We start from the raw sequence: 23,470 nt of genomic DNA on the forward strand, positions 1-23,470 counted from the left end.
GTCAGAGCCATCTGAGCCAGGCTCCGCACGCCCTCTCATGAGCAGAGCTGCTAGTACAGCTGGGAGAGGGGGCCTGGGGACCTGAGGGCTTCCCTCTTTTATGGGAACTTCATTGTTTGCTTTAGAGTTTTATTTTATGTTAAATAGACGCTGTATATTCCTTACAGAGGGAGCAATAAAGTTTCTGAGCTGGAAGAAATTGGCTTCAGATCAGGGAGTGAACCAGGGAGATGTGGCTGGGCAGGGAAGCAGAAGACAGGATTGAGAGTAAGGAGGGTGTGAGGAAATGCAGCGCTTGCAGATCTGCCCCAGAGACTCAACCCAGCTAGGGATTAGGGTACACAGGCAGCCCCAAATCTCACCCAGGGGTGATACAGTCCCAGGGGCCCAGAACTCTGGGGTCTGGAGCTGCTGGTGGTGCAGGGGGGACAAGAGGCCTCAGCCCAGCCCTGGGAAAGGGTGAGCAATCCTGGGTGAGCATCTAGACCTGCTCCCAGTGCATCCACAGCCTCACACCATGGGTTTTCCTCTGCTGCCCAACATTGTGTGCCCATGGAGATTTACTCTGCCCTTCACAGGGAGGATCATCCTGACCCACCCAACTTCAGGAGTGTCAAGGAGGATAAAGATGGTTCTTTATAATGAGTTAATAGCAGTGTTGAGTCAACCATCTACTCCAAGTCATGTCATCTGAACCTCAAATGGGAAGCTGGGTTTGCACAGGGCACTTCCAGAATGTGGCTGTTGCTGCTCTCCCTGTAAGACTGGAGGGCCCACAGCCAGGCTTGGGATGCTCTCGTGTCAGTTGCTGAGCCATTGCAGAAGAGAGCCAATTCCTGCCCCAGGCACTGTAGGATGGGGAGAGAATTAGGCCTATACCATCAAAAAATCCCTGGATTACAGTCCTCTGCTAGGACAGGAACCAAAGCAGAGCATGGACAATGCTGATGGCAGCTGATCTGAGCTAAAGCTTTTTCCCTTCTTTTCCTTCTCACAGGCAAAAAGAAAGCAACTTTGTTTGACAGCCAGGCTCCAATCTGCCCCATCTGCCAGGTCCTTCTTCGCCCCGGGGAGTTGCAGGAGCACATGGAGCAGGAGCTGGAGAAGCTCACACAGCTGAACATCAGGTAAGCAGCTCCCTGGGGTCCATCAGCATCCCTGGGGGGCTGGGGCACCTGCATGGGGCAGAGAAGATGGTGGTACCCACAGCTATAAGATGTGGGGGATCTAGTGCTAGCCAATGGGGCAGAAACATTTCTCTGGAGTTCACTGCAATGGTAAAGGCAGGCAGAAATTCCTCCTGGAGGTCACAGACATCCCTTTTCCTGGGGACGTGTGTGTAGTGAGCAGTTCTCATTTTGCTGACATCCTGTGATGGAGCAGCCCTGCAGCATTGGTACACACTGCTCCTCAGCTGCCTTCAGCTTCCTTCTGCTACCCTCAGTGCAAAAAAGTCACCTATTAAAAAAAAAAATTGCCTTTTAACTGCTAGCAGTTATTTAGGAAATGGCTGCAGCCAAGGGTTGGCAAATCCCTGCCCCTGCCTTAATAAAAGTCAGCAGCCTTGGGAAAGAGCGTGTTTATTTCAATTATTAATGAATTCTCCGGTCATTAAAAGGTGAGGAAAGGAATCAAACTGCCTACTAGAAGCAAAGTTACATCAGCAGGTGGTAGGAGAGGAGGGACAGTGTGTATGTGTGTGTGTGCCAGGGTGAGGGCTGCACGTGGCTGTGCACAGTGTGGAGGATGCAGAATCCATCCCTGCTTGGCTTGGATCTTCTTGGATTCAATGATAGCCGTTGCAGATGGAGGGAGCAGGAGAGAGCTTTAGTTAGAAAAAGAGAGACCTCCCAGAATGGATCTGGGTTGAGATATCCCAAATTCGGCACCTGCACCCTCAGGCTGACACCCACAGTCCCTGTGTGTTGCACAGGAAGATAGGGAAGGGGGAAGCAGGGAACAGGCAGCCCATTTATCCCCCGCGACACCCAGTCCCCTTGCAAGAGTAATTTATGGTGTAATTTGGGCCGCATCCAACTTAATAAAGGGCCACTGCAAATTAGTGAACAGGTTTAAATGAACAGAAGCAATTAGTGCTCGGAGGAGCCCATCAAAGAAGTTGGGCCAATATCAGAGTGAAACTGAAACTGCAAGCCAGGAGCAGAGGCTGGCTGGCGCAAAGTGGTGATGGGAAGGTGGCGTTTAATGGGAAAGGAAAGGAAACCCTAAATCATAAAGCGTGACAAGGGCCATTGTGGGCCAGCTGACAAATGAAAAAGAATGGCATTATTCCTTTAAATAACAGCAGCAGTTAGAGAGGAGACAGCTCTCCCTGGCTTGCCCTCGCTTCCCTGGCCTGCTCCACTCGGCCATGCAGGCAGCGAGGAAGAATCGGAGGTCTTTATTAATTATTAAATAACGACTCCCTCTGTAGTGTGATAGATAACGTTCAATCTAGGCGATGGATTCAGGCAATGGAGGCTAATCTGTAACACAGCAACTCCCCATAGGGAAGGGCTCTCCCAGTCCTGGAGGAAACCGAGGCAGGGACCAGGGCAGCAGCAGGCAGGAAGGGCAGGAATCGTGGGCAGGATTTGCAGTGGGGTGTGATGGGGTTAAGTCCCCTGCACTGCCCAGGCCCAGCAGGCAGCTCGCTACAGTGGGTTGCTCCGTTTCCCATTCCCCCACCTTTCCTGCCGGGAGAAGCCAGGAGCAAGAACACATCAACAAGAGAAGAGAGAAACTAATAATGATCTCAAATAACCCAATAAACATAAAAATAAAATGTAGGCCTATAAACGCGACGGGCACTGGCAGCCCTGGCCGCTCCCTGCCAATACTGACTTGTTACTGAAATGGCCGAGCAGCTGTTACTTATCAGTCTGATGGGGAGAAGCAAACCAGGGGGCTGCTTTCCAAGGGCTTTTTTTTTTTTCTAATTTAAAGAGGATGCAGCCAATCATGGCTTGTGATGTTAAGTTTTAATAAACCTTAATGATTTGCAACAAAATCATAGATTTCCTGTGCTTGGGGTTAGGAAGTCAGATCCCCTCCTGCCCACTGAGCTTGCAGCACTGGAGGCTTGGTGGGCACTGGATCAACTCTGGAAAAGGGATTTCTCCAGGAGCTTCTAGGGGCTGAGATACAAGGAAGCACCACCTGGATGATGCTACCCATGTCCCAGATCACTGCAAGCAACTCACCCACTCCAATGGACCCCTTTCTCATCTGGTGGAAATGGGGTTTGCTATCCCCCAGAGACAGGGACAGTGCTTTTTCCCTCCACGGGCAGTACTGGTGTGACCATCCTGGCCTCAGGACAGGGACATCTCAAGGTCAACCCAGCTTGAGCATCTAGCAGCAAGGCAGGAGGAGCCATGCTGGCAACAGGGCAGCACCCACCCATGCCTCAGCAGTCCTGTGCATGTACCAGGGACTAAACCCAGCTTTTGGACCAGTGATGAACATCACTCAGGAGGATCCAACCCTGGTGCAGGGTCCAGCTTTTCCTTGAAAAAGCTACCTTGAGTGGGAATGAGGTACCTGGGTTTCTAGCTCTGCTGCTTTCTTGGTGTGTCCAGTCTCCCAAAGCCTAGGAAGAGACCTGCTTGTGCTCACCCCACAGCTCCTCCACGCTGTGTGGGTCCGACCGAGCCTTGTGCACAGCTCCACGCAGCGAAGCAGGGCTCTCTGAATGCAAATTTCATTTCTGAGCCACTGGCGCTGTTTCAAGAGCCGGCAGCCTCCGAGCCCTTTTTGGTGTTACATATGTAACAGCCTCATTGAACTTGACATGTCAAATTCAGGCCATTTGTGCAAAATCTCCCTTTAATAATACCGTTTCATTTCGCTCAAATGAGACTTGAATGCATGTAAAATGGAAAAGGATATTTAAGCGCTAACATTAGGCAGATGTCTTGCCAGAGGCCGATTGAATATATGAGATTTTGAAGTGCTTAACACGTTTTCGGTGCTCCCTCTTAGAATATGTCACCTGGCTTTCTTTTTTCTCCCCCTCTTTCCCTCCCCACCTGCCCCCCCTTTAAGTGAAGGGTATAAATTGAAAGAAAACAAAACTACAAGCCTTGGTTTTATGGGGTTTAACTCTTGCCAGGCAAGACTGTTGGTATTCCTCCTCCAAAGAGAAATTGCCTTGGACCTCACCTTTGCAGAGCACAGGCTCAAAGCAGCAGAGAGTGGGAGGCGGGTGAGGGGTGGCCCCATGATGCAGGGCAGAAGGGATGCTCTCCTTGCTGTGTCTGTGTAGTCAGAGAGCAAAAGGTGCCCATCTGAGCAGCTAAGTGCCCCCCAAGGTAAAAATAAGAAATAATAACAGCGACCCTTTGTATGTGTTTATGCCCTGTGCCTCAGCCAGGCTGGTCAACACAGAATACATGAATATTCCTGTATTCTTTTGTGTGCATGAAGCTGATCTGGATGTGAGTCTCCCATCCTCACTCAGTATATATTCACTTGTTTTACACCTCATCTATGTTAAAGGCAAAGCACACTGAAATGTGAGACTCTTTCTGGAGCTATCAGTGGCCCCAGCTCCAAGCTTCAGCTGCTGCTCTGGCTGCAGCTGCATTTCCCCAGCCTAGAACTACCTAGGCAGTGCAGGTGGGCACTCTGGAGCATTCTAGAGCTGCACCCAGGGGTGTCCCTCAGGACACACACACACATCCCTGTGTGCATTGCTGTGTGTCACCCTGCAGGTAAATACTCTGAGCAGAGGTGGCAGTGGGCAGCAGGACCCTTCATCCCTGCCTGCTTTCCCCAGGCAGTGACTGCAGAGCACTGCTGATTGAGGGGAGGCTGGGTGGAGAAGGGGAGGTCTGGGGCTCTGGTTTGAGTTCAGGGTGGGAGGAAAGATGAATTTGAGGGTAGAAGTAAAGGAAGAAGTAAGAGCTATAGAGCCAGCCTCAGCTGATGCTCCACAATGATTCTTTTGAGAGTTTGGGGAAGAGACATTTATTGGCCATTTTAAAAACCTTAAGTCACATTACAAATATTACAGTTGCTGAGTTCAGCAGTTTGAAGGTTGGGAATGTGCCTTTGGATGCAGTGTTTTTAATAGCATAACAGTCTGTTCTTGAATATGCAATGCTCTTTTAAAAAATATTTGGCAGGGGGTGTTTTTGTTTCACCGTGTGACAGCTGACAGATTTCCTCCTGCATTAGCAGCAGCAAGCCTATGCTTCAGAGCTGGGATTTCACCTCCCCAAAAAATGAATGAGGTGTATCAATGTAGCTGAGGAGTGATCCAGAGGGTGGAGCACTGAGGGTGATGATGTTCTCAAAGTGCCCCATGGCTGTGCAAACTCTCCCCTCATTCACTTTTCTTTCTTTTTTCCTTTGCAATCAGTACGGATTATTCTGAGCATTTTTGTATTACAAAGCCTGTGCCCACCTGTTGGCTGCTCCCAGCCCGGGCCATCAGCTCTCATTGCTCCTTGCCATTCTGCTGGGGGCGTGGGGACACGTCCCTGCACATCCAGCATCTCAGGAGCTACTGATTTCCCCTAGTGACCTTTCTGCGTGTCCAGGAATAATTCCTCTTCTGCTTCTGTGATTACGAAGCATTTCCCGGAGCACAGAGGGCACCGGGGTCTCGCACCTTGGTGCAGATGCAAAGTGCTGCAGGCTGTTTTCTGTGACCTCAAAGATGCTGTCACAAAGAACCAAATAGTGTCAGGCAAAGGAGGGCAGAGTAAGATGTAGCGGGAATGCCTGTGTCAAAGAGGGTGAAGTGCCCAGATGGGGGATTTAGCTTGACTTTTGGAGCCAGCTTTGATTCATGTCAGAGGAAAAGGGCCATCCCCAGGACTATGGTGCTCCAGCTCCTGTAGGAGTATTCAGTGCACCTCTGCCCAGGCTTAAATCTTCCTTTGGGTTCCATCTGAAGCTTCCTCTCCCTTGTTTGCACACATGCTCTTTTCCTCTCACTGTTCTTAATCCTGTCTTCTTTTGCAGCCGGGGTAGAAGCAGAAAGTGCTTTCTCAGTTCCTGGCACTGCACAGAGCATCCTCACCCTGCCGTGAGGAGCTTCAGCTCCAGGTTTCTCTATGTAGAGAGGCACAGTAGTGACTCTTCTCAGGGGACAGAGGCAGCTCTGGGTCCAGTGGGATAAGAAACAAGGAGGAAACTGGCAAGATAGCTGAAACACAAAGGCTGTGGGAAATAAACTGGTCACAAGGCAAGATGACTGTTCTTGAGAGATGTCTCCAGACTTATGGAAATGCATCCTGCTTTTCACATCTTTCACAGGTTGCTTTCCCATTGTTTCATGGTCTTTCTGATTAAAGTCATCCCATGCTAGCCCCTCAGACTCTGCACTGGAGGCTCCTGCTAATGGACAGGTTGGCAAGCACATCATCCCTGTGTGCCCAAATGACAGGGGCTTCGTCTGTTGCTCCTGGTCACAATAAGGACCCAGAGCAGGTTATGAGATGTGGCTCACAGCCCTCTCCTGCTCAGGGAACCCTCTGTTCAAATACAGCTGCTCCTTTCCTTGCACTGCCCCAGAGCAGTGTTAGTTTCATTTCTGTGGGATCTGCCAAGCACTGTGCTGTCCCAAAGGACCTTTGGAGGACCTTCCCAGGGCCAGCGTGGGCGGCTGCTGGGGAAGGGTGAGTGGCCGTGCTGCCAGGCCCTACAGGATAAATAGGGTGTGTAAAACCCGAATTAGCTCTGTTGTCATGTGTCACATCAGGGTCATGGCTCTCGCCTCAGGTCTCCTTGATTTATGCCTGGGGACTTCGACTTGATGACCAGGTACTTCCCAGACTTCTTGTGCAGAGAGGTTAGAAATTTTGAGTGAAGGGTTTTTTCCAGTGCCCTGTTGGAATACATGATTCCCTTCCTTGCATGCAGTGGACACCTGCGGGCTCTCCAGAGAGAGGAAGGAGCCCTGACCAACAAGTGAGATTGCAAGCAGGCATTGCAACCTCCTGCTCCTCAACTTACCCTGTCTCTTTCTTCCTTCTTTTTTCCTCTTCTTTTTCCACCTTTTTCTTTTCTTTTCTTTTCTTTTCTTTTCTTTTCTTTTCTTTTCTTTTCTTTTCTTTTCTTTTCTTTTCTTTTCTTTTCTTTTCTTTTCTTCCCTTTCTCCCCCTCTTCTTCCCCCTCCCTCCATCTCTCCCCACCCCCCAGTATCAAGGCGACATCTCCAAGCCAAGTACTTTTAATTTCGCCCGTGGCCCTTGCTGACACGGTGGATATGCACAGCAAGTTAAATTCCCGCCTGATCAATAAAGCAGAAGCAGTGTGTCCGACTGGTCGATATTTTTTTATCTGTCTTCAGCCCAGTCCTGCTGATGACAGCCCCCTGCGCTTCAGCAAAGGCACTCAAGGGCATCGGGCTTTGGCAACACAGCTCTTTTTTTTTATTTAAATTTTAAAAAAACCCAGATGCCTACAGAAAAAAAAAAAAGTTCATGGAGTTTGGCCTTTGCTTAATAACGTTTTATGATTTATCTTAATTTTTAATTGAAAAAAATTTGCGAATTAATTGATTTCTGGGACTTGCCAATTAACATTGTAATTGGGTGCATGATAAATTTCAAGGAAGCATCATTTTTCTCCCTCTCCCCCTTGTCACGGAGAAGGGGAACTGCCAGGGCAGCTGCTTCCTATCCATACGACCCCCGCTCTTTCCCGAGGTGCTGCTGCCCTCCTCCCCCCTTGCTACTGTATCTTAAAGAAGGAACAAGAAAGCTAATAAAGTCGTGTTATTAGAGTCTCGCCAGAGGTGACCCCTCGAGGCATAAATCCAGGCCGGGGAGATGCTGGGGACAGGTACTATTAAGTGCCTGAGCGTGCTTTGCAGGTGGGACTGGGCGCCTCTCCTGCAGCACCCTCTCCCTGGCTGTGCGCTCCCAGCGCTCCCAGGGCTTTCCCAAAGGGCTGTGTTGTCCCCCAAGGTGTTCAGCCAAGCAGTTAATTGTGTGTGATGTCTCCTCAGTGCTCCTCCTGGTTGTGAGAGCTCCATGATTGCCCTGCAGCCAGTGTTCACCAGCAAAACCAGGCTGCGGGGACAGGCTGGTGTTTGGGAGCTGCCCTAGGGACACAGAATGGGTTTTCACATCCTGTTCTGCCCTGATTCCCTCGGGGAGAGAGTCCTGCCCCACGGCAGCAGTGGGGCATCCCATGCCACCCACAGCAGAGGTGTTCAGCACAAAACCTCAGCCCTGGAGTCAGGGGTGTCCAGTTTCATTTTCCATTTTTTTACAGATGCATCTCCAGCTGGGTGGTATCACCTGAAGCTTTCTCCAGCAGTTTGACTCCTGTCCAATTTAAATTAGATTTGTCTGGAAGTGTCAACTTCTTGATGATCCCCAAGCAGGGCCAGGACCACCTGTCACCACAAGGCAGCTAACAGGGTCACATCCCTGTGTGGGGTGCGGAGAAGTGGGTGAGCTGGCGGCTACCAAAATATGAGGAGTGAGGACACAGTGTGGGGTTGGGGCAGTGAGAATGAGGTGCCCTGGGGCACTGAGACAGAGCATGAAACTACCAAGTAAACTGAAGCGTGCTTTGTGTCTCTAGTGCTTTTCCCACCCACTCCAGATGCTGGTATGGATCACCTCACACAGTCACCTCAGGTATCCCATGCATCCTGTAAACCCAGTGAACTTGGATAGGGCTCCATTGTGCCACCCTGGTGCTCCTGCTGCACCCCAGTCTGGGCAGGAGTGAAGGATGCCAGCCAAGGTGGAGGGTCCCAGGTTCCCTGGCAAAGCCACAGCTCTTCCCACCAGCCAGGACATCAGAAAGGCCAGGAGCAGCCCAGCTCCAGGTCTGCCAGTATTGATGGTGGGGAAACATGCGGGAATGGAGAGAAATTTATGAGGAGAGGAGTCTGTTTATTATCTAGCCAATGTGGTGCTGCTGATACCATGGATTTATCCTCTTTCATTCCTCCTCTGATTTGTGTCCCTGCCCCTCACTGTGGCAGATTAATCATGGACAGAAAGGGAAGACAGACCCTCCAGCTTCCTCCTGTGCATTTAGACGGTGGCAATGACAGCACCTGGACCCTTCACCCATGGCTTTTCCTACAGAGAGAGCACAAGCCAGGCAGCTGCCCTGCTTAGAGATGCCCTGTTCCTCTCCTCCATGGCAGACCCCAGGGAAGGCAGAGGCTTCTGCCCATAATCTGTATGTGAGAAGCATTTCTCATGGGTCAGAGCTTCCAGGGTAGCACAGCAAGTGAAAAAAAAAGTGTGGGTCATGTTTTCCCTTACTCATGCAGTGCCCTAAAAGGGCTATGAAAACTCCTTCAGACCTGTGGTACCTGCAGTCCATTCCCTGACTCCAGAATATGGATTTGAAGGCTGAGGTTTGGAACTCTGGAGGGCAAAGCCTTCCTCTGAGGGCTGCTGACTCTCAGGGCAGCAGGAGGCCTGGGAAGGGGTGTGCAGAAACCCAAGGGTGAGAAATAAATCTCCGGTCAGTTATTTGCCCTGGGGCAATGCATGTCTTCTGCAGAGCCTCTTCTGAACTGCCACATGAGCTGGGAATAATTAAACAGTCATTACAGCCATGGTAGCAAAAAGCCCCCCAAATCAATCTAATGCATGACCTTTCCCTCCAATTTTCCTTTTTATTTTTCCAGCCACCTCCTTTTCAAATAGTGGGAGAGAAATGAAACTACCCCCCAGCCACGGTCTCCTGTTTGGCCCTGCACACATGGACCATCACATCCTCACCCAGAAATCTGTTATCCACTCTGAGTGGGGACATGGGGTACCAGAGGCTGATAAAGGAAAATCCAGCAGGGCAGAAAGAGTTGGGGATGTGAATAGGACAGAGCAAATAGGGGATTTCAGTGTGGTCAGGTCATGCCACAGTGTTTTATGATTCTGCTGCATTTCATCTCTTTGGGGGAGGTGGGTGACTGCCCTGTGGGTCAGATTTGTCACAACTGACTGTGTTGGTCACTGAGGTCTCACAAATACTGACAGGGAGAGCATGTGTCGGGTCCGGCTGTCTGTCTCTGCCCCGACACGGGTAGAGTGGTTCTTTGGTGGGCGCGATGCAAAGGACGAGTCTGGACTCTTCAGCTTTCGGTCTTCAGGTTGTTTATTATTTCTTATCTACAAAATTTTTCTGTCTGCCCAACAGAGGTCTGATCTGCAGGCAGTCACAGGCACTCTCTGACCACCCACGGGGCGGTCATGTCTTTTTATACTAAAACCTACGTATACAATATTTACCTTTATTTCCCAATGCTTTTCGCCCATGTTGGCAAGTGCACCTTCACCATAAACCAATCTCTAAGTGCCAACATCATCACAGGAGATGGAGGACAAGAAGAAGAAAGAAGAAGGACGAGACACGCCCTGATCCCTCCATCTTGTCTCCATAACCCCCCTGTACCAAAAACCTTAAAGTCTATATCTCACCCTCTAAATGTGTCTCTTTTACACCTTGTACTCTAAAGTGATTCTCTTGTCCTCAGACTCTTGTTACTTCTGTGGATGGATCAAAATCAAGCCACCAAACACTCTTGGCAACATTCCAGGGTTTCCGAGACCCCCAAGGGTTCTCCTGGCATCTCTGGACATCGGGAACGATGTGCTGAGATCCCACAAGCATGTGGGAAGCACATCTGGCACTGTAGGAGCAGAACATTTCTAGCCCTGACTGCAGCCTCTTTGGCAATTTTTTTGCATCACTCAGCCCCTTTTCCTATCATGGGATGCAGGTGCCACTGGGGGAGCCACAGCAGGGTAAAAACCCCAGTGTGCTTCCTGTGATGGCACAGACCTCACCTGGCCATGCCGAGAGCTGTCACCTGCAGCTAGGTATAAAATCAAACTCCCATTTCCTTATTTAAGCATCAAGTGACAGTTCCACTTATTTAAACTGGCATTCACAAAAATCCAATTCCCACTCTACCCAGCGACTGCTCCATTACAGCTGCAGTTCCATCCATGGCTCTGCCAGAGGCTTTCTCTGCTGCTGGGGATTCCATCCCAAGGCTGCATGTTCAAGCCATGAGTCCTACAGCTAAAAATAAATTGTTTCCAATTGTTTTTTGGTTGGTGGTTTGTGGGGGTTTTTTTGTTGGTTGTTTGTTTGGCTTTTGGGGGGCGTTTTTTGTGAAATACATCCATTGGCTGCAGCCTGTAGAAATTTTTGGTTTTGCAGGATCTTGTGGGAGCTACACAGGCTGATGCCTGTCAAACAGGGGGCTGCTGAGAAGGGGTTCTATGGAAGAGTGGCAGAGCTGGAAGACTCCAGCTGCATGTCAGCAGCTCTCTTACCTGCTCCTTACTGGTTCAGTGTCCTTCAGGGATAAGCAGGAGCAACTGCAGCTGCCCCAGCTCAGGGAACGTAACCTTCAGCTAATGACCTGATTTTTCCCTGTGGGAAGAAGCAGCAGCTTCCATTCATGGGGGTGATAAGAGACCATTCCTTGTGTATTGCCTTTTTATTTCCCATGGGAAGCACACCCCAAAATCCAGGACTATAACAAAGTAAATAGTCTTGAAAGTAATTTTGTGCAATAGCAACCATGGCAGGGGTAGAGGAAACCCCAAGACTGTGGATAAGGAGGGCACATACTTGGCTTGCTGAGCTGCCCTTTGGGAAATCATGACAGAAGCATTGGGCCTGAACAGCCCCTTGAAGCTCACTCGGGGACACGCCAGGGAATTCCCAGTTGCACCTGGGGATGCTCCTAACCAAATGTGTGTGCCTAGCATTAAAGGATATCTGCATGTCTCTGGTGTAGCCTGAGTTCTGCTTTCACTGTGAAGAGCCTTGCTGAGAGGAAAGGCTCCTCTTAAAGCTGACGGTCCCTAATCTAAAGGAACAGTCTGTCCTGGATCACAGAGGCTGCCAAAACCACTGGGTCTTCCCAGGGTGTTCCTTGCTCTTCTTTGGTACTTTGGAGAGGTTGCCTAAAAGGTAAAGAAGTTGTTTTGCTCTAATGAACTAGATAAACAATTCCCCAAATAGATTAAAACTAACTGTAACTTAGAAAAGCGGGTAGTAATTATATTTTATTAGCTAGCAAAACACCATTTTTTTATTTCGTAAGATAATTCTGTGTAAATCACCTTAATTAGAAGTGTCAGATGAGCCCGTGAATATCGTACTTAGTAACTAATTTCCTATGTACAGGTTATAATTTAAAACACATGGATCACTCGCTGAGTGGAAATATGCTAGCCATGAAATAATGTGGGGAGTGTTGGGGTTATTACTATGTAAATGTGTAATCATTTCAGACCACTGCAGCCTGGCTGGGTGATTAAAGAGAATCCCAAGGTCTCCAAAGATTGTGCTGTCTGCAAGGGCCTAGAGCAAAAAAACTTTAAAAGGCACCGAAAAGTGTTTGAACTTTAAAGGTCTTGATTTCCCTTTTACCATTTTTAATTTGTCTGCGGTGTTTATGGAGGCGAAGGTTTCTCTTTGCTGACAGCCTTTCGATCCTGATCCAGCTGCCAGCATTCTTAAGAGGTGCAGGGGGCTGCAGCCCTTGTAATTCAGGGGGCTCTTTAGTGGGATCGGGAAAAACACGCTTAAATTGCAAGGTCTGGGTGCTTGGGTGACCTGGATTTATGCCTGTTCCTAACCCATCTCTGGATATTAAAAAAAAACAAATTTCAAACTCTTAGGAGTGATAGAGTAGAGCTACATTGCAAGAAAGGAGGTGAGTATTAATAATCCTCCAGATGAGGAATAAAATAAAGTCTGCCAAGTTATCTAAACCAGTCCCCTTCCTTATCGGTCCCAACTGCAGAGGCTTGATCTTTTGGCTGATCAGAGAGACTCTCATTCTGAAAACTTCAGTTTCCTGGCCCTAACACCATTTCTAGGAGGAATTAATTATATTCTTCCTCTTTCCCTTGGAAACGAATAATTTTAAACACCTTTAACAAGAAAAGGGAGGAAATGGGTTTGTTTTTTTAACAAGGCATTTGGATTAGAAAAGGAAAAAAAAAGTTGTTTCACACTTCATGTGATTGAGAAGTTCAGGGTAGCGCTGGAGGTAGGGAGGGGATGGAAATCTTTCCCACCGTGCTTGTTCTTGCACAGGCTTGAGGAGGTGCCAGGGCTGTGTCTCAGTGGGCAGCAGGAACTAATTCTACTCTGTGACACCTCCTGAGGGTAGAGAGAGCAGAGCTGGGGCGCAGGACACAGGGGGCATGCTGTACCCCTGGTGAGCATCCCACAGCACATTCCCTCAGGGAAGTGGGGCTGTGTGAGAGGTGATGCCCCAGCCCATCCATCCGTGGTCCCCAGGAACCATAGCTGGGAGCGGAGCTGTGGCACTGGGAGTGACCTGATGGCAGTGCATAACTGAGTGTTTCCACCATTTCAGGGCAGGGGGCAAAAGGCAGTGGCACTGGGAGAGGAGGGGGGCCATAGCCTCAGGAGAAAACACCTTCCTCCATCCCTGCTCATTTCATAACACCCAGCCATCTGCCAAATCAAGGCAGATTAAAGCCAGCCAAATTCAATTTTTCCCTGCTGGCACTGCAGCTCGGCATCTGGGGCTAAAGTGTCCCCGACAAAGCGAACATGACAGGCACATTGCTTTTTTGTCACATCTAGTACTGTGTTGATCTTCTAAAAGTCTCATAAAAATTTATTGATGTCTCCCATATTGCTGTGATTGAGAAGAAAGGAGCGCGGGTGTGCGGAGCCGGGTGCGCGCGCGCGGGCGAGCGTGTGTGCGTGTGTATATTAATGTTTCTGAAGTAGATCTGATTTGATATGTCTTGTTCTATTGTCAGCATCTGTTTAGCGAGGCTTTTTAATACTTTCTGGCTGCCGATCACTCATCCTTAGCCTGGGATGCAGGCTTGCATACAAATTTTGTTATTAAACACAATTCCATTCCCCCCCTTTCCCCAGCCCCTGCCTCCCCCCACTGCCCTCCCCCCTCCACCCACCCACCCACCCATCCATCATCTCCCCGGGGCTATGGGGAGCTGGGAGCCAGCCACCCCACCAGCATGTGCTTACAAGCACAGGCACTGGGCTTGGCAACATATTTCAAGAGCCTTTTGCCTGCTGCAGGTGCTTTGCATTGACAAATCGAATCATGGGGAAATAATTTATTTCCTAATGCTGTTTGCAGCATGTTAGCAGGAGAATTTACATGAGAGAGATTACTTTAATAACCAAAAAATTACAGTGCAGGCCTCCCCGCCATGTCGGCTTTGATATGTAATTGTTTCAAGTTTAACCTGTCTGGAGGGGGGAAGGTGTTATTAAATCTATAGCATCTCCCGCTGGCGAGGGCAGGCGAGGAGGAGCACCGGGTAGGGACCTCCTTCCCTGCTAAATGGAGAGCAAGCTGAATTAACAAATCACTCCAGCCTCCAGCAGAGCTGCTGCTTCCCTGGTGTGCCTGTAGCTGAGGAAATCTTTTTTTCCCTTGCTCTTATACCAATTTCATCTCCTTCTCTTTCCTATTCTCCTTTTTTCATTGTGCCTGACCCTTCACAGGGCTCACCACCTCTGCTGCCATCTCCCTGGCTTTCTTCCTTATGCCCCTGAAGACTTGCTCTCAGCTTTTCCCAGTGCTGGGAGAAGAGCTTTGCAAGCCCCAGGCAGGGGGAGAGTTGGTGTTTGACGCATGTGGCTGGTTTGGGGACTTCCACTTGTATGACCACTTTGTTACAGCTGGAGAAATAGTTGGCACTGCCCTCCTTCCCATGTCCCTCCAGGCAGGGTGAGGAGGCTCTTGTTGGTCCAGGGAAGAGGAACAATGTGCTTTGCTATTTGACCTCATGAGATCTCTCGAAGCACTCTCCTCCTTGCCTGCCAGTTTTGTGACTGACCTCGTTCTCTTCTCTCTTGGCAGCAAGAGCTCCATCCTGAAGGATGCCATGGCAGCAGGCACCCCCAAGGTAAGTGAGCAAACCTCAGCATATTTTCCCTGTCCTCCAAGGGATGCTCTTTTCACCCCTTTACCTTCCCAGCCCACTCCCTGTCCTGCTACTTGATGTGTCCCAGGGAGGTGCCACACTTTGGGGGCTGGTGGCACTGGGGAAAGCTGCTGTCCCCACTCAGCCACTGGGCTGGAGCAGCCAAGTCCCTGCACAGGGCCCTGCATTCCTTGTGCAGCCAAGAACGGAGGAGCTGAAGGAGCTGCTGGGCTCTGGGACTCCAGATTGTGTCTAATGACAGCTAATGAAAGCTGATCACACACAGCCTGAGCTCAGCCTGGGAAATCACGTGTGGGAGTTCCTGGAGCCAGAGCCATATGCCAGTTTTGGAAGGGGAGAGTGGGCCTGCCTCAAGGGAGTGAAGCACACCCAAGGAGGAGACCAAATCACTAAAAGACCCCATCTTAGTCTCAACCCCCTCCCCAGGACCCAGTTCCCATCCCCTTGGCTCACAATGCAGAAATATAAAACTCACAGAGCATCATGGCATCACTGCAAAGGGCATAATTTACTGATTTGCTGTCAGCTGGACTTCACGTGGCACGGGGGTGGGAAAGACCAGAGCTTGGGCCGGTGAACAGGGAGCACTGTAGGGCATTGCACAGCCTCTGAAAATCATGCTGTCTTCTCCAAGGTGGGCAAAGGCAAGTGCCCCAGGTTTTCCTACACTTCTGTTGACACAGTCCAAGTGAGGGAGGCTCCTGGCTTCCAGACAAGTGCAGGGCATCTCTCACTGGAGATGTCTTCATGCTTGTTTTATTAGAATTAACTTCTAGCCTCATTCCCCATTGGTTTTTCTGGAAGCTTATGGTGATTTTTTTGGCATGTGATGTCAGAAGCAAAGACTGACATTTCAGTTCTAGATTTTCTCCTTGGGGCTGGGTGTCCTGCCAAATCCATCAACACCTTGTCTGCCCCACCAAGGGAGAGGCCTGGGAGCCCCTGTGCAGACCTGAGCTCCTGGCAGGTAGGGATGACTCCCAAATAACTCCAACAATTTCCCAAATCGTTCAAGGGAAAAAAGAAATTGCAATGATGCTCCATAGTGCTCCAGACCTTTGTCTCCTGCATGACCATACTTTCCTCCTGTGCCCTGGAGCAAAGTATAGTCATGCAGGAGAGTGGAGACCTGACTCTTTCTCCCACAAAAACATGCAGAGCAGAGAGGAATCCCCAAACCCACCACTGCTGATAATCCACAGAGTGTGAGGCTGCCTTAGGATGTCTTGAAGGAACTGGAAAGGGCACCAGCAAAATGAAAGCCTCTGGACTGCAATCTTCCCATTCCCTCCCCATGAGGACTCCGTGTAGATAACTCAGCAGTCCCAAACACATCTCCTGTTAGGGAGAAGGACAGCTAGGAAGACAGATTAGCTGTTTGGAGGCAAACACAGTGAGTGACTGACAGAGACCAGATAAAGAAGAAGGTCCATCTCACGGCAGGGCCAGGCTTTTGAAGTTTCCATTGACAAAGAATCCCATTTGCCTTGAGCAAGGGGATTAAACTGGGACTGGAGCGTCGTTCTATGTAAAAGAGATCAATCGTCCCCTGTCACCACATGGATCTTTTCCCTTTGCCCGTCACGTCTGGGACTAAGAACATTAACTTCAAGAAGCCGGGAGAGCGGGGAGGGAGAGGGTGAAATCAGGAAATCTTTCATTCCCTTCTCAGAGAGCTTGAAAGCTTCTCAGCCCAGGAGGATTCATTATTTCTATGTGGCTTTTGCTGGGAGACAAGTCCTGTGTGGCATGGGAAGGCACAGTGCTGTCACCTTCACCTGAGATTGGTATTAAAGGCCCCTTTGTAACCAGGTGGGATTGAGGAGGAGGGTGGTGGGGAGATGAAGGCTGCTCCTTTCCTTTGTGCCCACTGAATGTTTGCAACATGGGGTATGAATAGCCCATCAGGTTGTGAAGTCCCTCTGATACAGTCCCAGGCAGAGAGATGGGGTACAGAGCCCTGGAGTGGGCTGGCAGTCCATGTCCAGGCACCCAGGCATCACTGGAGGTTTGGCAGGCACCTCCAGGGAAGATCTGTACCACTCTGAACTGGTGGAAGGGGACTGCTGCAATGTTTCCTGGCCAGTCCTTTTCCTGCTGCCAGCAAAAAGGCCAGCAGCTCCAGCAGCTCAGCAATGGGAGAAGGGGCTGCACCTCCCCATCCCTGAGGAGCATCCAATGGCAAGACAAACAAGGGCAGGCTGGTTTCACTCAGGGACATGGAAATTGGAATGGCTGCGGGCTGGTGGTTACTTCTGTGGTCACCAGTGGCTCTAACTCCACTTTAGGGCTTATTTAGGGCCTTTGCCCATAGCATCACTACCATTGCCACTTCTGTGCTGGCCTGAGGCTCTTCCTGTGGGCCAGCTGGACCTGGGGATTTAATCTTCTCATGCTCTGTGGCCTAGCTCTGCTCCCACTTCTTCCCCACAGTTGCCCCAGCAAACATCTCTCTGGGCAATAAAAGCCCAGATGTGAATGCATGTTCCTCTCTCACTGCTCCCCTGCCCCTGAAGAGCTGTCACTCACTGCACTGGGTCAATTTTCATGGCAATATGTCAAAGAAAATCCAATCACTCAACATGGGATGTGATGAATGCAGGATTATTGTATCAGATTCTTCTGTTATCAGAGCTGACTGAGGCAGTGACAGCCCAGCAAGGGCTGCAAGCTGGGGCTCCAGGCAGCACCACTGCTTGGTGCCTGGGCTCCCTCTCTGCAAAGGCAGCTCAAAGGGCAGCACTGAGCACCACAGATCCTGATCAGTGTTCAGGATCCTCATCTGCCCTTCAAGACCAAGCCTAATAGATGGTGATACACCAGTGGGGACAAAGCACTTGGACAAGCAGACAGCGCCCCAAAGGTCCCTTTCTGAAGGTCTGTCCAAGCCAGCCATGCCCCAGACCTCTATGAGGCCTGAGCTTCCCTGTAGCACTCTCCAGCATGGCCAGAGCCTGGGTCTCAGGCAGAGCAGGCAGCAGGAATGTCTCACAGAGCCATATGGAGTACACCAAACTCCATTTGGACTGGTGGCTGTCCAGGAGTCTGTACACAGCTATCAGCAGTGAGAGGTTCCCTTGGGTATCCTCCCCAGACTTCATGCTCTCCCCTTGCCTTTCTCCCCTTGCTTCGACTGCCTCTTGCAAGGCAGGAGAGGAGCACATATTGGGGTGAACCCATGTTGGTGAGGTGTAAATCCAACTGTTCCCACTGTTCCTTGAGCAGCTGGTGCTAACTGGAGAGTCAGCATCCCCAGATCCTTCTTGCTACCTAAGAGCACTTCACTACTGTCTGTATTTCAGGGTATTAGCTGCAGACTGTTACCTGTCACCTAACAGGTAAACTTATATCCCCTGTGGAAGAGCTGGTACTGATCACTGAAGGGGAAGAGACTGGGTTCATGAAACATCCCAGCTCTTGTGGTGGATTCAGCATTCGTTTTCCACTGCTAATACATGGTTGCAAATTGCCTTTTCCACTCCCAGTCCTGGCTGTGCTCTTGCTGCACACACTGACATCAGTGGCCACGAGCAAAATCCATCCCACGCCCCCAGCAGATGCCTGTGGCTGGTTTGTTTAGGTGTGCACCCAGCTCCACAGAGGGTGCCCTCAGGCAGGCAGCCAGCACTCTGCTCCCAGACCTCCGGCAGAGCTGGGAACCCAGCCACAGGGCCAGAGCTCTTTGCTTCCCCCACCCACCCCGTGATTTTACAGCTTCACCGAGCAGTTTGAGAGAGAATTACAACATCAAGTGGGAAATTTGACCACTAAAGCCCTCCAAGGAAAAAGAGCTTTGAAGCAAGCGAGATTTGGAGCCTTAAACCTTGACAGAATGTCTGTATTTAGCCCTTCCCAGCTGCCTCACTTGAGATGAAATTTCTAGCACAATCATTTAACTTCTTCATATCATGTCCATGGTGGTAGGGATGGGGGACGGGTGTCAGTGCCCTGGGGTTTTAACTCCTTCTCTTGTGTCACTGACAGAGTGGGAGGTTGGCAAAGTCATTCCCCTATCTGTGCTCCCTCCCCCTGTAACTCTGATTTACAAGGAAAGATTTAAAAGCTAAATCTGAGTATTGTGGCAAAGCTATTGCCAATCTGGGGACATGAAAACGGCCCACAGATATGTGAAGGAGAGGAAATTACGTAGGATGAGTGTTAGTTGGCTTTGCTTCCTGCAGTTTGGGTGATGAATACCAGAATCACTCCAAAACCAAGTATCTGCCAGGTTTTATTCCATAAAACAAATTGCCCCATGACCAAACAAAGCCCCTCACTCCCCTTAGGCCAAACAGCTGTACCCTCCTGTCAGACCAGGGGAAACCACTGCATTTGGCAGAAGGAGCAGAGAGGGGCAGACCTGGGCCAGACCTCTTTCCTCCTCCATCTCCAGAGTGCTGATGGGCAGTTCTGCTGAAAGGGGCCCCTTTTCCCTCCATGTAGCTGGTGTCTCTTCCAAGAGGATGCAGAGCTCCATTACGATCCCAGGTGTCACTGTGACATGCACAGAAATTAATTAGTAGCTCACATTTCTGTAAGCTTATTCTGCTTGGGAACCACCGGAATTTTTCAGTGAAGGCCAGAAGCTGCTCATACCATTATTTCTATTTGCCATTCACACACTTCTCACATTTAAGCCTTTCATCCCCAGCTCCATCCCACCTTTATCTCTGCCAGCTAAAAGCCACTAGATAATTTTACCTCTAACTTTTCCCGGGAGCAAATGTGGACCCTCCAAAAGCTTCTAGGAAACTCAGCTCTAATAGTAGCATCTTTGTGTCGGGTATCCTCCAGCAATAACATAAAAAACGGCTAGCAGAGTTAAGGGGGGAAATCACAGCAAGGCCTGGTATCACTTATTGCTTTCAGGTTACAGTTCCCAAGTGATAACAGCTATTAGCAACACTTTGACGTCTTCCCTACCGTGGAGGGGAGGGCAGGAGACAGAAAACATGTCAAGCCATCACCTCCATGTTAAGTGATAAGTACCTATTTAGACGGCAGAGTTAAGGCTGAATGCATCAAGCAGGGAACACTTTGTGCCAAAAAAATAAAAAAAAAAAGAAAAAAATTTAAAAGGCCATATAGATACATAAAAAGCAGGGTTAGGGTATTTGTTCTGCTGACAGCAGCTGTGATGGATTGTTTAAGAAAAATAGACTCCTTATGTTTTTCCAGGGCTCTCAGAAAGAGGAGTCCAGCACTTTAATACTCTCAAATGACTGGCCTTGAGAGGCAGCAGAATGTCAGAGCCGTGGGCTGGGCTGTCCCGACGCTGACACCTGCCCCGGCTGCCGGCGAGAGGCCGCGCTTCGGGCTGGGGGCGGCGTGTGCCGGCAATTTCCATCCATTTCCCGGCGCTGGCGGCTGCTCCCTGACCCCCGGCCCTCTCCGTGCTGCCCGGGGCCCACGCCTGGAGGTCAGGAGCCGCTGGTGGGCTGGCAAGGGTGTCCTTGGTGACATTGCCTCAGTGCTGCCCACGGCTCCTGCGGCCCGGCAGGGAGGAGCAGGCCTGGGGATCGATGGCCTCCCATCACAGCAGCTGGCATACAGGCTGCAGGATGCACATTTGATTCATTCCAAACCTGCCCCCGTGTTTATTTATGTAAACTCGGTGTTGCTCCTCGTTTGGGTGAGCTGCTGAAGGGTTCCCAGCTGATCTCTGCAGGATTGCAGGTCCATGGAGCATGTCAGGAGCGACCAAGGGGAGCCTTGCAGTGTGAGCGAGGCTGATGTGCCCTTGGGATCTGGGGACATCCAGACACATCTCTTCTCCATGACACATCCAGACACATCTCTTCTCCGTGGCACATCCAGACACATTTCTTCTCTGTGGCACATCCAGACACGTCTCTGATCCATGGCACGGCACAGCTGGGCTCCAAGGGGCAGGAAGGAATCACTGAGCAGGGCCATGGCTGCCCAGCATGGCAGGAGGGGCAGGAGGAAGGAGGGAGTACAGGGCTCAGACAAGATTGATGGCCTCGTTGCCATTAAGAAAAAAATTAGCCGGTGGCGGCTATCATATTAAAGGGTGAAGAAGCCGTGAATTATTTTCTTAAAGATCTTATCACTTACAATGATAATTTTACCTTCCAAAAGGCCACTTTTAATGAGGCAAGGCAGGCAAAAAGTCATGATTTAATGCCAGATTTTTTTTTTTCAAACACATTTTACTGCTTTTTTGTCCATGTTTAAAAAGCGCCGGTGACCTTTTTTTATTTAGCTTGCCCCAGGTGTAATGCTCAGTCTGATCCTCTCAGGGTTTATAACCTCCACAGAGAGTGCCTCTACCCAATGGAGAGATGATTTAAAGGGGAGGGAGAAATATGAAGCTGAACCACCACTCACACACAGCCCTTGCTCCAGCTTTGATGGTGTGAGTTGTGGAGGGGAGACCAGGGAGGAAGGAGGGTCCTTTCCCCCCAATATCCTCACTCAGACACACTCTGAAGGGCAGCTGGCATGTACTGGCAGCCAGGCATGGATGAGCTGGCTGGTGGCCTTAACCCAAGGGAAAAGGGGCATCTCAGCATCAAGGCTTGTTCCCACCATGCTGAAGAATCTGGTCCCATGGTAGAGAGCATCTCCACATCAGGCCTGTCTGCACACAGTGCCATGTTTTTCGGCTGGGATGCCAGAATTTGGGTCTGCCATGCAGCATGGGCATGCATGAGGGCTGGGAGAGCACCTTTTCACTCCACAGCCATCTTCCTAGAATGCAGTTGACAGAGGAATGGGAATTGTATCGCTACCCTTCCTCTGCTTGCCAGGAGCAGTGTGGGAATGAGCAGAGTGGCGCAGGGAACAGCAAATCCTTGGCTTGGTATGCTGTGGTCAGGCATCCTCACTGCTCAGACACTGGAAAAAAGCCTCACCATGACAATCTGGGGTAAAAGAAGCCAAAATTGGGACTGTTGAGGCTGGCCTCCTGTAGGATTGAAAGTCACCCTGCTGGCGAGTGCCTTTTCTAATCCCTCAGCCTCTGAGCCTGCATCCCTGCCTGCCCCCATGGCTGCCCAAGAGGCAAAGTGTGGCACAGCACAGGGAAATGAGAAAAACAAATGAAGTCAAGTTCCCTAAGAGTGAAGGGGAAGTGTGACTTGGCATCTCTAACGCTGTGTTTAACATGCCGGCAAGGTATTTAAAATTGAAGTGCTTGCACACAATTTAAAAATAGACAGTTTATTAATCTAAACTGCAAGTGTATGTAGAAGAGGCCTCGAGATTGACATCTTTGGGATTAGTTTAGCCCTGCATTTTTCCAGAGGTCATTGCCATGGTGCTCAGGAGGTTTGTGGAATAAATGGGGCCAGCATTCTTCCTAGGACCACACGCTAAAAACTAATACATAACGTTTAATTTACTGTCTCCATAGCTAGCCCAACCATTTTTCACATAATAATATTGGATTAGAGCTACCAGAAGCTGAGGGGGGGAGCGGGAGGCAGGCAGGGTTTGTCTGTCTGTCGTCGAGGAATGGGGAGATGGGTATTTTTTCCCCTTTTCTAGAATACATTGGAAGACAAAACAGATTTAACCCTTCCAGCTCCAGGATGCTTGGTTTATTAGGGCATTAACTGTTACTCTGTTATTCTGAGTCACAACTGAATGCTTTGAGCCTTATCCCTGTGGTTTTTTAGGACATGTGCAGTCCTGCTTATTCAAAAATGGTCTTCACTCTCTATTTAGAAGATAACAAAACTAAACAACAGCAGGAGCTTTGGGACTGCACTCTACAGAAATTCTGCAGAGGGCTTTTCCAGAAATAAATGAGCTGTTCACCAAAGCCCATTACAGTTGGGTTTAGCCAGCACTTGAAGCCAGAGAGCGTCCCTGCCCTGCCCATCTGTCCCCTGGAAAGTGGAGGCTGGGCTCTTGAGGCAGCATTTGATGGGTGCCCCCAGCCCCATGGTCTCCCACTGCCCTTCCCAGTGCCTGGCATCCCTGTTGGGCTGAGCTGAGGAGCAAGCCAGCCCCAAGATGTGGTCAGCACAGCCCTCAGTTGGCAGAAGTGGTTTTGTCCAAGGAAATAACCGAGCACCCCAGCAGGCAACTCCTCTGTGACCCCTTTCAGGACATCACATCTCCCCAGAGCCAGTAGAGCTGGGCTTTATGGCAGAGATGTGCACTGCACACTGGGACATGCCTCTTGCCCTCAGGGCAGGGCTGGCAGCTCACACCCATGGGGTTAAACTCAGTACCCAAACTCTCCTCCTCCGCCACCACCCCGAGCCTGCCTTCCTTCCATGCCCGTGCTGGCTGCACTGCTGTGATGTTCTCCTGTCCAAGCCTGGGGGATTGCTTGCTGCTGACTGAACCAATTTGTATGCTGAGTAATTTTTCCATTTTCTCATATCTTTCCCAAAAAATGCACATTTTTTCATGTTTCATTTCAGCCCAGAGGCAAATATTTCTGGAATACTTGCCTTTCTCCAAGGTATTATGCGTTTTAATAATGTTGTCACCACACTTGACCTGTCCAATTCAGATGATATCTACACTTCCCTTCACAAACACACACATCTCCAAGCAGTCATTTATTGTCAAATCTTGCC

General features: G+C 50.0%; 1 protein-coding gene across 3 annotated transcripts in view; it reads left to right on the forward strand.

Moving 5' to 3' along the window:
• RNF220 (ring finger protein 220) overlaps positions 1-23,470 on the forward strand; it is a 211,032-nt gene that overhangs the window by 127,731 nt on the left and 59,831 nt on the right. For all 3 annotated transcript variants that reach the window (XM_054637882.2, XM_054637883.2, XM_054637884.2), the window contains 2 exons: positions 998-1,127; positions 14,828-14,873. In XM_054637882.2, coding sequence (XP_054493857.1) covers positions 998-1,127; positions 14,828-14,873 — 176 coding nt within the window. The remainder of the gene's footprint in view (positions 1-997; positions 1,128-14,827; positions 14,874-23,470) is intronic.

Source organism: Agelaius phoeniceus, chromosome 8 (genome assembly GCF_051311805.1).
Source record: "Agelaius phoeniceus isolate bAgePho1 chromosome 8, bAgePho1.hap1, whole genome shotgun sequence".
Lineage (NCBI taxonomy): Eukaryota > Metazoa > Chordata > Aves > Passeriformes > Icteridae > Agelaius > Agelaius phoeniceus.